This window comes from Chaetura pelagica, unplaced genomic scaffold, assembly GCF_000747805.2.
Source record: "Chaetura pelagica isolate M959 unplaced genomic scaffold, ChaPel_1.0 scaffold123, whole genome shotgun sequence".
NCBI classification, from domain to species: Eukaryota; Metazoa; Chordata; class Aves; order Apodiformes; family Apodidae; genus Chaetura; species Chaetura pelagica.
The window spans coordinates 4,557,255-4,573,103 of NW_009953295.1; the positions used below are offsets into that span (position 1 = coordinate 4,557,255).

Sequence of the window (15,849 nt, forward strand, 5' to 3'; positions counted from 1 at the left end):
AGCAGGAATATGAACAGAGATTTTCCCAGGTGTCTTAACAAAACTGAGATTATTACTGGGTTACATCCTCCTTTAAAGATCCTTATCCAGGCTCTTTCAGAAAAAGGAAGACAACAATTTCTTTTGGAAGTCAACTTCCAAGCAAATGTAGGCCCTGAAAGGCTTTATCATACTACAGTATCAGCCAAGCTCTCTTTTGCCTCATGACACATATAAATGATGAGTTTAACCTATTTTAGCTCTTCTCTCAAGCTTCTTTTTGGTTCTTAATGTCTTTCTTGCTGCAAGACAGACATTTATGGAAACAAATTGCATGTAAGTTCCATTTCCCATGGATCATTACTTAATGTACATGCCTGGATTTGGATCAGTTACTGTGAGAACAGTCTTTAGGGTAGTATCAGAATTCTTTACTACATTTACATTAGTTCAAATAAAGACTCTGTACTAACAGTCACATACAGTTATATACATGGGCATTGTTACTGCCCTGTTAACATTCCTTTTGCCTCAATATAGAGTTTTTAATTCATTTTATCTCATACAACGAGCCCCAGAATTCAAGAATAACAACATCAAAAATGAAACCAAAATTTAAACTACAAACCAGAACAGCTAGAGCAACACAAGCTCAATTTTGGATAATGAATATAGGTACTCTATACAGATTGCATGTGTCTATTTGATAAATTGAGACCATTACATAGGGATAAGAATTAAACTGTGAAAGTAAGGCAATTATTTAGTATTTGTCAGATTGCTTAACAAACTTCAACATTTATCAAGTGCATAAAAAAATAAATAAATTTTTGCTCTCAGTCGTAACAGAATTTATTAAATATGTGAACTTTTCCCCTGGATTGATTTTTCTAATATTCATTATACTGAAAAGGCAAGTTTCCAAATTTCCCAGTGTTTCACTATCTACGGACACAATATCTGTATTCAACTTTTTAAATGTAGACAGAATATATATGGATTTCTTTCATCTCAACTCCTATAGTCAGTTTCATAATACATTTCTAGATACAAATGCTACAAAGCAAAGGTCTTCTTGTCTTTCAGTGTGGTGCTTTGGGATCAGCACCCATTACACGAAAACAGGAATAAAGCATGTATACCATTATGACAGTATTTAACTAAAATCACAAATAAGGATTCACCATCAAAGGCTTCATTAGAAGTATGATGTTGAAAAATATACAGTGGAAAAAATGTAATATGATGAAATTTACCTGTCCCAACTCTTCATTGAGGTCAGAAGTATTCACCAGTGGTCCTTCACCTGTGTCCTCATCAAACATTTCCTCATCCCATGTAAGGAAGTAAGAACCAAGAAATTTCTGCATTTCCACAGTGACATACATGGATACAGGAATAATGTAGTTGAAAAGAACCATGAATGCAAGGAAGTCTGTAAAAGCTTGAAGAAACTGCCAAAGAAACAAGATTAAAAAATTGATTTTTCTTGTACCATCAAAACCCCAGAAGACAACTACATTTGCAAATTATCTTCTTCTAATAACTTTCTAACAATAAGCAAAACCTTTCACAGCTCACAGTTCAGCACAGGGTGTATATCTCCATGATTTATAACATCATAACTAATTTGACATGATGAATAAAACATTTTTTGTTGTAACTTTGTGTTTTTCTTTACAGACATGAGGGTGCAGAGAACAATAACGTATCATTGTTGTAAAGGTCTAGAGCAACTAATGAGTGTGCTGAACACCTGCATGAGAACAAGGAAAACGATAAAATGTGTGTTCACGACTTAAATACCATAAAATGAGAGTAATTCATTCAAGGATTACCAAATTACATAACTTTCAGGCAGCATTTCATTATAAAAATATAAGGTTCCTTCTCTCAATACAACAGAACATGTGCAAATAACCTCGTTCAATTTACTCAGTGGTGGAGACTTGTTGAAGGTACAGTCAACCTGCTGAGCAGGTTGAGATAACATTACTGGTGCTAATGAGAAATCCAGAACATGCCTGGCTAGCATCTGCTCATCATGCATTTAGGGTAAAGAAGGAAATTGTCTCCTAGTCCAATTAGGAGGATTTAGTGAAATAATATGCTTTTTGTAGTGCTTGAATCATCTGGATATCCTTTGTGGACTATCTCCTTGCTCCTGTGAGCACACTGGGCACTGGCAACTCTGTTGCTTGTCTCTGGTGCTCATGACAGTTACAGGACTATATGAAACTAACCTTTTTAGGGGTATTTTTACAGAGATTCCTACTCTCAAAAGAGCAGATTCTTTTCAACACACAAGCTGTATGACTGCCAATAGCTGTGGGATTCCTTTCAGTCCTATATTCCTCTGCAAGAGGTCAGTTCAGTAATTCACAGCAATGACAGGACACTCCAAAAAACTTTCATGAGGCTTTTTCCAATGAATAGACATTCTATCATCAGTTACATTTACATACAATTGAAGTGCAAAAATTTAATATCCAAGATTTCTACAAATATACTGTCACTACAGTTAGTAAGAAAATAAAGCATTTCTGATTTACTGCATATACTTATCAGTAGGATTCTTATAGATTAAGGTTTTAGTGAAACTTCTTCTGTATTTTCATTTCTTTCCATACCAGATTTCTTTTCCTTTCTGGCTCTGTTTTCTGATTATACCACGGCTCATCACGAAATGGTTCACTCTGCCAGACATACTTCAGGACAGTATTTATTAGTGCTTTACTGATGAGAATACAGAGGTATACAATAAGGAATGCATTCATTGATCTGAAAAAAAAAAATAATAAAAAAAAAATTTAAAATACCATTAGCATATAAATTGCAGAATTTATTTAAAGAATGTTATACTTGTGCTTGAGCCTAACATTTACTGCAAGCCTAACAGTGCCATGATGTGAAATAACTTCTCTACAGTGTTTTCCCAATGAAGAAAAATATTCTAGAGGATCATTTTCTACTTAAAATGTTAACTGCTGTAATTGTTTCCAAAATCCATGTGACACATGACTAAACCTAGTATATTAGTGAAAAAATAGCACGGATGCAACCATAACTGACTAACCAGCTTTGTATCTGAAGACCTTTTGATGCCATTTCCCTGAACCAATAGAAAACAACTCACATAAGCACTTTTATAGAAATATAGAGAAGATTTTGCTATGTAGCTGTAATGGCTTTAAGTCTTTCTAGATAGATCTAAAATAAGAAACAGCAGGAACACTTTGCATTTAAAATTGTATTTACATCAGTGATGGTCATGAACTAAAAGCCATGGGTTATATCCATCAATAACAACAGAGAAAGTCACATCATCATTGCTCAGTCACTGTGTACAAGAAAGGAAGTCAGCTAGTCAGTATGTCAATTACACCTTTTTTTTTCCACAAGGTTGGACACCTTACTCAGACCTGATGATTTCAGATAGCAGTGTAGGACTGGAAAATAATCTTCTCTATTTTTAAAAAAGTAAGCAACCAATGACAGCTCATCCCTTGAGGACAGAAGTGTCTTTGTTTTCCATCTTATATGTCTATATGAAACTTTTAATTTTAGCTAAACCACAGAAAACCTGACACAGGCATGATTTGTGTTTTGATCTAAAGTGAAGCACATCAAAAGAGTTATTGCTATTGAACCCAAGACTTAATTGCAATGACAAAGAATGTAATGATATTAAAACACATCATCTAAGAAATACTGTCAGACGGTGTAATCTAACCAGTGAAAGAAAAGTCTTCCAGAACAGCAAAACACATCACATTGTGAAAAGGTAAGCATCACATTATGGTGGCTTCTTTTCTAATATTTAATGTTATTAAATAATTCATTGTTGAGAAACTAATTTATACAGTGTTATAGGATTCATTTTATAAATAACAAATGAGACACCAAAAGAAGCAATTTTAAGTCCCTGTTTTTCTTTTTTTAATTTATATCAATGAAACATACACCTTTAGAAAAAGAAAAAATACTCTTTTTATTCACCATTCTTCAAACAGGTAGTTTCCCACCCCCAAAATAAATATTAGAAACTTTACTTCTCTACAGCAGATCGCTTCTGGGATTTTGCCTGGTAATTTAATGCCATCTTTGTTTCCATGCCAGTGTAGATAGCAACACCTGAAATTAGAGAACTTGCTTTACTAAAGATAGCACAGTACTATCACTTAATAAAAGCACAATAGAATATTACACTCTGTCATTTCTTTAATATTCTGTAGTCTGAACAAAAAAACCCAAATATTTGGATGACACACATAAGCAGAAGCGCTTTAACATCTTGGTTCTCAAAGGGAAACTTTAGGCAGCATCCCATTCCAGAGTCACAGTTCCCAAACACTAACATGTTGCTATGTATCAAAGCTAGACCAAAGTTGGGTTTTTAATAAATCCCTTTGTGTTTTTAAGTTCTTTTTTTGGCTTTGATTTTAAAATCTAACTCATACATTGTAAAAGAAAATCCAGATACGGCTAAACTACAGGATTCAACCACAATGAATAAAAGGCAGGCACTGATTTTGTTTGCTTCAAAATAATGTAGTAGTTTGTGAAAAGAGTGATCTTTTGATATTACTGATTTCCTGTTAATAACACAGCTTGAGAGACTAAACTTTAGAAGATTAAACAATAATTATACTAGTTCAGCAATTTTAATTACATCTGAAAGCAAAGAGCAAGTTTAAACTAATTGATCTTTTATACCCTTTTTGGAGAAAAACTTGCAAGATTTTGGTATTTCAGGCTAAGTAGTTCATGCTATCTATGATCTTTATTGGAAGAACAGAAGTTGTATAAGGCAGAGGATGACCTGGATCCTTGTTACTTTTGCCATCAGAGTGGCTTGTTAGAACTGAACTACTACCCCCACTAGGCTTTCTTGAAGAATTTACAAAATACGTATCTCAGTTTGCATTTTCTGTTTCTGATGTATTCTGCTGTATTTCTTCTCAGCCTGTATTCACATCTCTGGTTGCCCTGATCCAAGTTCAGGACTCTGCACTTGGCCTCGTCGAGCCTCATAAGGTTCACTTCTCCAGCTTGTCCAGGCCTCTCTGGATGGCATCCCATCTCTCTGGCCTATTGACCCCACCACCCAGCTTGGTGCCATCAGTCAGCTTGCTGAGGGTGCTTTCAGTGTCGCTGTCTATATTGTTAATGAAGATACTAAACAACACCAGTACCAGTACGGACCCCTGAGGGACACCACTTGTCACTATTTTCCATCTGGAGATCAAGACATTGACCACTACCCTCTGGATGCAACCATCCAGCCAATTCCTTATCCACTGAACAGTCTACCCATCATACCCATATCTCTTTAACTTAGAGAGAAGGATGTGGTGGGGAACTATGTCAAAGCCCTTCTTGTTTTTCTTTACATCTCTTGCCAAGCTCAGATTGAGATGCACCTTGGCCTTCTTGAGCTCATCCCAACACAACTGGGCAATTTCCCTATACTCTTCCCATGATACCTGTCCCCACTTCCACTGCCTGTGTAGCTCCATCTTGCCTTTTAGTTTGACCAGCAGGTCTCGACTCAGACTCAGACCTTTATAGACATTGTATGATTAATAGCTACTCTACTGCAATTACTGCAACAGTAAACCCTATTTAAAAAGTAGTAAATCAAGTGATTGAATAGAAATCATATGATCAGTAGTAACTGTAGGGTTGCAGCCTTGTTTGATGTTCACTTATTACTTCAGGGTCCATTTAAATAATCAATTGAAATATTTACCAAAGATTTTTTCTGTGTTCTTTAAAGTGGCTCCTCTAAGAAGCAGGTTTTCGGATCCTAATGGCCTGCAAGAGGTAAGTATTACAAAATACAAACATTTAGACAGAAACAGCAGACCTTAGCAGAAGACATATAAACCAGGAATATTTAGGCAATATTCAAAGCTTTTAAGTGAAAATTTAAACTACATTATAGATGCCTAAAATTAAGATAATTTCACAATTCAAGTGTTAAATCAATGCATCTAAAAACCACATACGGAGGTACCTAAATAAAGACTCATCATACTAATTCTAAGGTGTTTATTTTAAAAAATACTGATTCAAGCCTTTTTTAGGCTTATATAAACTATAGTGACTTGCACGTTAGAATTACTTACTAAGGACAATGCATTCTTTCATTTTATCTTAAGTATAAATGGCATACAACATATCCAATACATACTTACTGTATACATTTCAAAGCATAATTTCTTGAGGAGTACAGAAATGAATGTAAGGCTTCTCTACACACAACTATCTGAAATGAGGTTGTAAAGAGGTGGGGATCGGTCTGTTCAAGGAAGTTACAAAGTGATAGGACAGGAGATAATGGCCTCAACTTGCACCAGGGGAGGTTTAGATTGGATGTTAGGAAGAATTTCTTCACTGAAAGGCTTATCAGGCATTGGAACAGGCTGCCAAGGGTAGTGGTGGAGTCACCATTTCTGGACATATTTAAGAGTCATGTAGACATAGTACTTAGGGATATAATTTAGTTAAGGACTCGTCAGTGTTAGGTTAATGGTTGGATGCCATCTTGAAGTTCTTTACAACCAAGGTTTTTCTGTGAGCCTCATGCAGTTTAAAATAGTATTTTGGATCACAATATGTAATATAAATCTCCGTAAAAGTACAAAACCAAAAACTACTTTATAAACAGAAAGCATGTAGAACTGTCATACTCTATTTATACAGCAATGGAAAAGAAACAAGACATTCAGTGTTTTTTAATGTTATTCAAAGTGAACCCCCCAAAATGATTAAATTAGTAAAACCCACAGATTTTCCCTACCTTGCAATAGGCTCATTCCTATCATGGTAAACATTTATCCGACCAACAAATCTGCAAGGGAAATAAAAAAGTAGTTTAAGAGCATTGCTAATTTGTGTATTCTTATTTATATATGTCCCAGTATTTCAGCTTTTTAAATGTACCTTACAAGGACCTGTCATTCTTCCTATATAGATGTATATATACCACCCATACATATTTATAAAAGCAAACTACTCGTACTTTTAAAATCTTTTAAAAGTGTATGCAAGGATAGACTTATTTGAGGAGTATTTGATAGAAAGTCTTTATTACAATAAGTAAACAGTTTCCAATGAAAAGTGCTCTGATTACCCAGGAAGTAAACAAGAATATAGATACATGTGGATATATTTAAAACATGTAGATACAAAAATACACAGTTTAGCAACTCAGTATAAGATTTGTGTAAAAAGAAATTAAAGATTATAAAATTATTAATGAATCTTCTAATTAGACAAGCAATCTTATTCTGTAAGCTACCTAAGGTAACTAACAGTATGATTAATATTCTCTACAAAACTTAAAATCTACAGCTGAGTTAAAAAAAAAACAAAAGCATAAAGCACATAATAATTTTCCCCTATGAATATCTCCAAGTACATTTTATCTATATTTGATGTGTTGACCTCGGGCAGCAACTAAGCAGACACTAGCCTCTTGCTCATTCACTCCCAGCAGGACAGGGAAAAGCAAGACAATGACAGTTTAGTAAGTGAAGGCAAAAAAACCCAAACCAAACAAGTGATGCAGAGGCAACCACTCACCACCTCCTGTAAGCAGACCGATGCACAGCCAGTCTCCAAGCAACAGCTATTTTGGAATGACTACCCGCCCTCTTCCCTGGTTTTAGTGCTGAACATGTGGCACAGAATATCCCTCTGGCTAATTCAAGTCAGTCTTCCTGACTGTGTCAGTTCTCAGCCTCCTGCCCCACCCCCAGCCTACTGCTGGGGCAGTGAGAAACAGAGAAAGCCTTGACACTGTGCAAGCACTGCTCAGCAGTAACTCAAATGCTGGCAGGTTATCAACACTGTTTTAATCAGAAATCAAAGACACTAAACCACGTGGGCTATTGGCAAGAAAATGAACCCCATTCCAGACAGACTCAGTTAACTGTACTTGTAATACCATTGTCCAAGTAGGTAACCTCAAACCAAAAGGGATAAAGCTGGACATGAGCATTCTGGATGGCAGAGGAAATTGTGGGGAGCTGTTGGGTCGGTTACCCTGGAAGGGAACCCTTCAGACTCAGAGGAATGGTGACCCATCTGCTGAGAGAATATACATTGCAGTAGAACCACATCTAAAGACACTGCAGAGCTTGTTATGAAGCAGCATAATGTAAAGCTATACGCCTCTGGAAAGAAAGATTCACCATTGTGGTTTTTTGAGAGGTGAAGCATCAAGTAAAAATTAGCAAAAACAGAAGCTGTCTACCAATAAGCCTTCTCATTATTCAGGTGTCAACAACTGTCTCAGTGAATTCCACCATCTATAATAGCATGAGCTTCAACATCCAATCATTCACGTTGTGAGCCATAAATTTCAAAAAGGATCAAGTTATTCACAAAATTGGTTTTCTAAAGAATCTGTTCTTTTTCAGATTTCTAGGACAGTTCCTTGGTCACTGAGATCAGGGAAAAGAGGCAGCCTGACACCTCAGAAATAAGCAATGTTTTCTATGCAACTTTCAATAGTATTTGTCCATGAAGGAGCACATTTTAGTTTGTCACCATATTGTTTTCTGTGTATTATTTCAGTTCGTTTTACTGTGGCTGGAAAAAAAAGTACCCAATAGTACACAGTGGTTTTTTGTCTTTCACTATTAAGTAATAAACCTCAAAAGAGGCTTCTAAAGATTTATCTAAAGTTTAGTGAAATTTTGGAGAGTACTTTTATAAGTATTTATCTTACTTCAAACAGTGCTAAAAGTTTTCTTATGTTCTGGATGCTCAGTTTTTAAATGTCTTGCTAATCATAATGGCTTCATACTATCATTAGTTAATATCTCAAAGCTGGTAAGGTGAACTTGATCAGTAATGATAACAGGTGTAAAACCATATTTCAAATAGTCCTGATTTCATTTTTTTTTGGCTGAATTCTTGTCAGATCTGATTAAATTGTCATTGTTTTTACCCCATAATGTGGCTGATGAAGTTTGTACTAGAAGCAGAAGAATCTTATTCTTTATATTAAATAAATATAAGTTCTAAATTATTTTCATTGTGCATCTCAGTGGATTATCTGGTGCACACATCTTTGGAGACCACTGATCTAGAGCAGACCACTGAACTACCTTCAGGAAAGGAGCATGGATGGTAGATTAACCCTGACTCTGGAGCCCACCCTAACCAGCCAGATGCAGCCAGTATCTTTTCATTATTATATTCTTATAACTTATTGTTAGGGTACCTTAAAAGAAACAGGTAAGAATTATTTTCTTACTTATAAAGGTCAGGCTGAGGTTGTTCACATTCAATGGTAGCATGTAGTGCATCAATTTCTTGTTCATTGTGAAATGCTTTTGTATCTTGAACAGCATAGTAAGTCTGGAATAAACAAATAGGCATAAATAAAATTTTAAAAGTAAAGACAGGTATAGAAGACAAAATCTCAAACAAATACATATTGAAACTTTCCATAAGTCCTGATGCTTTAAGAGGAATTAAGTCAACTGGTAGAAATGAAAGTTATACAAAGTTAGCATATCTGCTCACACATCTAAGCATGAAGTCATACTGTAATCTGTGTAAAAAATTAAACGCAATCTTTGCCTTAAAAAGAAAACTTAGAGCATTTTATTACTTTATGACTGGATTCACCATCCAAACTAGCTGTTGTAACAAAACATGTTCCGTCTCCTCTACTACTTGATAGAAATATTAAGTCACATGGGAATGTTTCATCTTCTTTTACCATTACAATATCTCCAACCTAGGGAAAAAACACAACAAAATAAAATGCATTATCATTTATGTAGCAGCCCAAATTTCAAATTTCAAATTAAAAACCTAAGTTCACTCAAATGTCTTTAAAATTTGCATTTTTAAATTTACAGCAGGTTTTCACCACAGAAATAAATAACTACATTAATATCTGAAAAACTCAATTACACCTTGTGGAATGACTGAGGTCTACTGTGTACTACCTTTTCCTCTCAAGACAACAATTTTTCACATACTGTCATAAGTTTTGCAACATTATTTAATAGATCACAGAATCACAGAATGTCTGTGGCTGGAAGAGACCTCCAAGATCATCCAGTCCAGCCCTAGACCTAACAGCACAAGCTCACCACTAAACCATGTCCCTAAGCACCAGGTCCACATGTTATTTAAATGCATCCAGAGATGGTGACTCCACCACTGCCCTGGGCAATCTATTCCAGTGCCTGACAACCCTTTCAGTGAAGAAATGCTTTCCTAATAACTAACCTAAACCTTCGCTGGCACAGCTTGAATCCATTCCCTCTGGTCCTATCACACATCACCAGGGAGAAGAGGCTGTCCCCCTCATCACTACAACCTCCTTTCAGGTAGTTGCAGAGAGCAATGAGGTTTGCCCTCAGCCTCCTCTTCTCCAGACTAAACAACCCCAGCTCCCTCAGCCACTCCTCACAGGACTTGTGCTCTAGGCAGTTTAGCAGGCAGTCAAGTGATACTACAACAAGAAGCATGAGAAAAAGCAGACCCACTGTGTCTGGAGTTTTTGAAGATGCCATTGAAAACATTTACACATCAAAAAGTGAGTTTTTAGGTGCAACTCAAAGACAAAAGTCCTCTTACTTTTTTTCCACAGATCATAGTGCTGAATGATCCTTACTATTTACTAATTCACCTAGCAAGATTCTCTCTGTAAGCCACAGAATACAAGTCACCCCGCAAGGCCAGAGCAATCTATAATACTACAATCTATTGAAACAGAAGTTAATAAACAATCTGCAAAAGAAAAAAATGAAGGAATAATAATAATAGTAATAATAATAACAACAACCAACAACGAAACAATTACAAATAATAGCAAAGAGTATCTTACTAAAACTTAAAAGGTGTTCTGACAACATTTGCCACTCAGTCATATACAGGTGCAAAGAGGACAGAGACAGGCTCTTCTCAGTGATGCTCAGCGACAGGACCAGAAACAATGGGCACAACCTGAAACATGGGAGGATGCATCTCATTTTCACTTTGAGGGTGACTGAGGACTGGCACAGGCTGTCCAGGGAGATTGCAGAGTCTCCATCCATAGAGGTATTAAAAACCTGTCTGGACATGGTCTGGGGCAACCAGCTCTTGGTGGCCCTGCTTGAGCAGGGGCATTGGCTTAGATGACCTCCAGAGATGCCTGCCATCCACACCCAGTCTGTGATTCTGTGAAAAAGAAACCTTATCTTTTAGCAAGTCTTTTTTTCCTTTCTTTAATAAACTGTCCACAGGCTTTAGGTGCAGAAGGGCACCTTTATATCATCTAGTCTGTTGTCTTGTGTAATACAGGTCAGAGAATTGTATTCATTAAACCATACATTCAGATATGCCTGACTCTCCTATCGTTTAGTTGCTCAAAATACAGTCTCTGAAAAGTAAAGAATATGGAAACAATGAAGAAAATATGGGCAATAGATTAATTAATGGAATACTAATTCCAGTTATGTGGTACACAGCAGAAAAGCCGTGAACACTGTAGACATATTTGTGTCCAAACAGAAAATATTTATCAAATTTGCTGAGTTATAAAGAGAATAATTATTAAAAGTTAATGTCCTCCCCCCCCAAAAAAAAAGTATCCTGAAAATAAACTTCAAAATAGCAGGAAGAGAATGTAACAGCATTCAGAAGGCCAACAAAGAGGCTGTGATTTATTGGGTAGTGAAGAGAGTATTTTGAAGATGTTGTATATGTATGCAATTTTTTTGCGTACACTGGACAAAATGGTAGTACTGACAAATTATTAATGTGAATAACCACACAGGACCAAAACAGGAGGAAACATGGAAGACAAAAAATGAGGGAAATTCCAAGTTAAAAAATGGAAAATTATGAGTTATGAGAGGAGTTAAAAAAGCAGAGGTAAAGCAGAAATACATCTAGCTTCTAAAAATACTTTATTCAGAGGCACTACATTAAAAATTAGTGTATGATACATCTAATCTCCATTACATGTAATGAATGCTACATCATCACACTCTATTTCTGTATAATTTGTTACACAGGAAGTGTGAAATAAAGTCTGATTCCTAAAATCTGTCAAGGCATAGCTACTTACTCTTAATTTTCGGCTTTGCTTTCTAACCAGTTTACCATGTTGAATGAAATGAACAGGGCATTGGTTTATTGCATTGTCAGCTTTATGTCGAAGCCAATCTTCATAACCCTAGAAAACAGTGAAATTGAATGACTTGGTCATGCACATTTGACTATAAAGACATAGAACAGCTCTGGCTTGCAACAAAAGTTAAAAAAAAATTATCCTCGATAAAGATAAGAAAAAATAATCATACTCTCACTAAAACAAATGAATTTTTGATACACATCAGTAATGCAGTCATGTTGGACATACATGATCAACAGCATTCTCTGTTAAAATTAGTCAACAACATTCTATATTTTAACAAAGACATTTTGATGAAAAAGGATGTTTACGATGTGTGTAATGACGTCTTGATGTGATAATCTCTTGCTCATACTCCGTGGACTCTTGAGTATGTGCAAAGTACTTACAGAAGCAGTTACTGAAAAGATAAAAGTGTAGGAAATATATTTTGGAAGACTGGGACTCTGTACTGAAAGACAACAAAGCAATGACCTGAGTGAAGGTGGTCATATTTCCTGACTGTCATACAATTATATCAAACTTATTAACCGTATATAAAATATACATAGTCTTGAAAAATGTCGTGGAAAGAGACTTTGCAGAGTAAACTATTTTGATTGCTCTATTATCCTTTGTATTTGTGTTTTATATGAAAAGACAAAGGGAATGTGCAACTTTCCATTGAAGACGTCCTGCCACACGATAAAGACTGGGACTGACAAAGACACCAGTAGTTAAGAGATAGAAAATACGACTTTTATTTCATAGCATTTTTACATGTAACTCTCTTGAGCACATTAAAAAATTCAATATAGAATGAAAGTATCACTACCTTGGATGCTCTCAGAGATGTTCTGGGAACTCATAGAGTCTTTATTGTAACTTTAGTGTAATGTGTACACACAGGAGTTGGTACTGCTCCTGAAGCAGGTCTTGAAGTCTACAACAGTTGTCAGGAGAAAGACTCAAGGAGATATATAGAACTGCAGTACTAGGCAGCCTGTGTTATAATCTAGGCTTTGGTAGGCCACTACCAAACTACAGTAAAACTCTGAAGTGTAATACTTAAAATACTGGGAAAGCCACACCTAAAGTATTAGGTATTGTACCTATCACAACTTTTGCTCACCAGTAACAGATTAATTCTGCTACAGAACATACTCAATTCTGTATAGTTAGCATTGTAAATAAATGAAAATAGTGTTCTCCATAGTTCCTTTGAAAATTAAAGAAGGAAAAGTCTGCATTTACCATACAGACTGTGAAGGTAATCACTTACCCTGTTAAGGGACAATCAAAATTACCCTCTATTCTGGGCCTAGCTAACTTTCTTCACAGCAGCCCACATGCTGCTGAGCTTCCTACTTAGGTATAAAACAGTGTCAATGCCTCCTCTTCAACCTACCCCCACACCAAAAAAAAAAAAGGTCAGTGGACTGGGTGGCAGACCTGAACTGACCGGGGAGATACTCCACACCATATGACACCTGTGCTCAGCAAGAAAAGCTCAAGGAAAGCAGTCAGAAGGGGGTTGTTTGGAAAGGGGGCTGATGGAAAGTAGTGAAAGAATCCCTTATTTTCCTTGGCTTGTGTGCATAGCTGTTGCTTTCTCTATCAAAGCATCACTAACATGATACACAAGTCTTTTCACTTTCCCTCTACTTTCCACAGAAGAGGGAAGTAGGCAAGAGGCTGGATAGGTGTTTGGCTACTGACCAGGGTCAACAGATTGTCACTGTTTCAATCATCATAGACCCTCACAGATATGTAAGAAATACAGAACCCTTTCTACAAGTTTTGACCTAAAATAAAAAGGAACTAGAAATTGCCTTGATGTTCAACTACTGAATGATTTTTTTTCCCTAAAAAAAACCCACTTTTTGGAAGCTCAAGTGGCTGACCAAAAGATGCTGCAGGTCAAGCTGCTTGTGCAGATTTTCCCTTCACATTCACATTCCATTCACTGAAATGAAGGAAAGAAATTACTGGTGTCTGGACGCAGAGATAGGGAAGACTGACCCGTGAAAAGGAACTCACTGTGCTGGAGTTCTTACACAGATAGTTGTCCTGCAGGAATAAATATCATTAAATTGGACTGAAGGCAAAAAGCCAAACATAAAACACCACTGTGAAGACCGTTATTTGTAACTTACTTTAGGAGCCCAGATTTTTAGAAATTACTCTGTGGCTATGGTGAGATGGTACAGTAAATGCAGAAGAATGTTCTAGGCACTAAATGCAAAATAATGTTCAAAAACTCACTTGCTAATTTAAATTTAGCAAAAATTTTCATGAACTAACTTTGCACTAGTAAGGTTTATGTCAGATGAGGTATCCTCTGTTCTCCTTCAGCTGGCCCGAAACTTACTAAGAAATTCAGTTCTGGCTCAATCAACAGAAGGGCAGTCATGAGCTCATTCCTGATTAATTCCTGATCCAGACTGACTCTGTAATATCAGAAGCTCTCATACACTCAGAATTGATTGTAATATTCCTATATGAATTAAAATATTCTATATTAATCTGGTATTCCATTAATTTCAGGAAGATCCTATTCACATTTAAGTGCTCATGTCAACTGTAGAACTGCAGGATTAGGGCAGCAGACAAAAAACTGTTAGTTTTTTCCTTTTGGTAATACTAACTTGAAAGTAAAATGACAACCTGTACAATTTCGTATCTGTACTGTGCAATTCTGTTTTGACAGAACTTTTTCTAGGATCTTTTATACTCAATGATGCAGCAAAAACTAATTTCTAAAAAATAATTCAATTTTATGGATTAATTTTTCCATTAAAAATGAGATCACACAATAACATCTTTTCAATACTAATCTGTAGAAAGCACTGCATCCATTGTTATGAACTGTAGATTATAATCAATATAAACCGAAAACTTGAACCAAAACAATTGTTATTATCTGTTCATACTGTATAGGATAAGGAAAGCTCAAAGGTAAGAGCAGATTTTTGTAAGTTTTTGCAGTTCTTACTAAAATCATTGTTAGTCATTATGGAAATAGATAATAGGATGTGGATGGCTATTTAGAAACAAAAAAACAGAAGTCAAAGTGTGTTAACACAAGAATGAAAACGATTCCATGGAACACATGGGCATCAAAATCATAAAATAATTTAGAAACCCAAATTGAATTAGTGAGACATCATCATATAGTAACCAATTCTACTTAAACTATAGGAAAAATATAAAATTACTCTATCAAAATTTCATCACAGTCATGCTTTAGGCATTGCCCTAAGACAGTCTAACACAAAAGGCAGGAAAAATTGAAATGTAAAACAAATAGTAACTTACCTGTTTGATAGCTGTAACAGTGATGACAAATAAAAGTGGAAGTCCACTCGTAACTGGACTTGTTGGTGTATCAATAATTAACTGCAACAAACCCAAATATTTTCTGGTTATATGTTTGTGAATGTAAGCAGTCTATTTTCCAGGCAAGATGTTTCAAGTAATAATTTCCTCAGTATATTACAAAGCTTGAAGCAACTTTTTAATTAAAAAAATAACGGTATTTTTAACACAATGTTAACAATATATACTGCACCATCACAACTTGAAAAATAACTACCTGCTATAATAAGATACAATACTGTATTTAGATCACATTAACAATCATATGGTAATGCGTAGAAAAAAATATTTGCTTGCAAGAGTTTAAGTACCAGACTGGAAAGTTGCATCTTTCAAGGCAAAAGTACTGAGCAGAATTA

The 15,849-nt window shown here is 35.6% G+C and overlaps 1 protein-coding gene across 1 annotated transcript in view; it reads right to left on the reverse strand.

The window, feature by feature from the left end:
• ATP11A (ATPase, class VI, type 11A) overlaps positions 1-15,849 on the reverse strand; it is a 76,236-nt gene that overhangs the window by 30,335 nt on the left and 30,052 nt on the right. The window contains exons 4-12 of the mRNA XM_009997966.1: positions 15,431-15,511; positions 12,068-12,175; positions 9,611-9,739; positions 9,251-9,354; positions 6,785-6,835; positions 5,732-5,796; positions 4,032-4,113; positions 2,610-2,760; positions 1,236-1,433 (exon numbers count right to left, since the gene is read on the reverse strand). Of these exons, the coding sequence (XP_009996268.1) occupies positions 1,236-1,433; positions 2,610-2,760; positions 4,032-4,113; positions 5,732-5,796; positions 6,785-6,835; positions 9,251-9,354; positions 9,611-9,739; positions 12,068-12,175; positions 15,431-15,511 (969 nt within the window). The remainder of the gene's footprint in view (positions 1-1,235; positions 1,434-2,609; positions 2,761-4,031; positions 4,114-5,731; positions 5,797-6,784; positions 6,836-9,250; positions 9,355-9,610; positions 9,740-12,067; positions 12,176-15,430; positions 15,512-15,849) is intronic.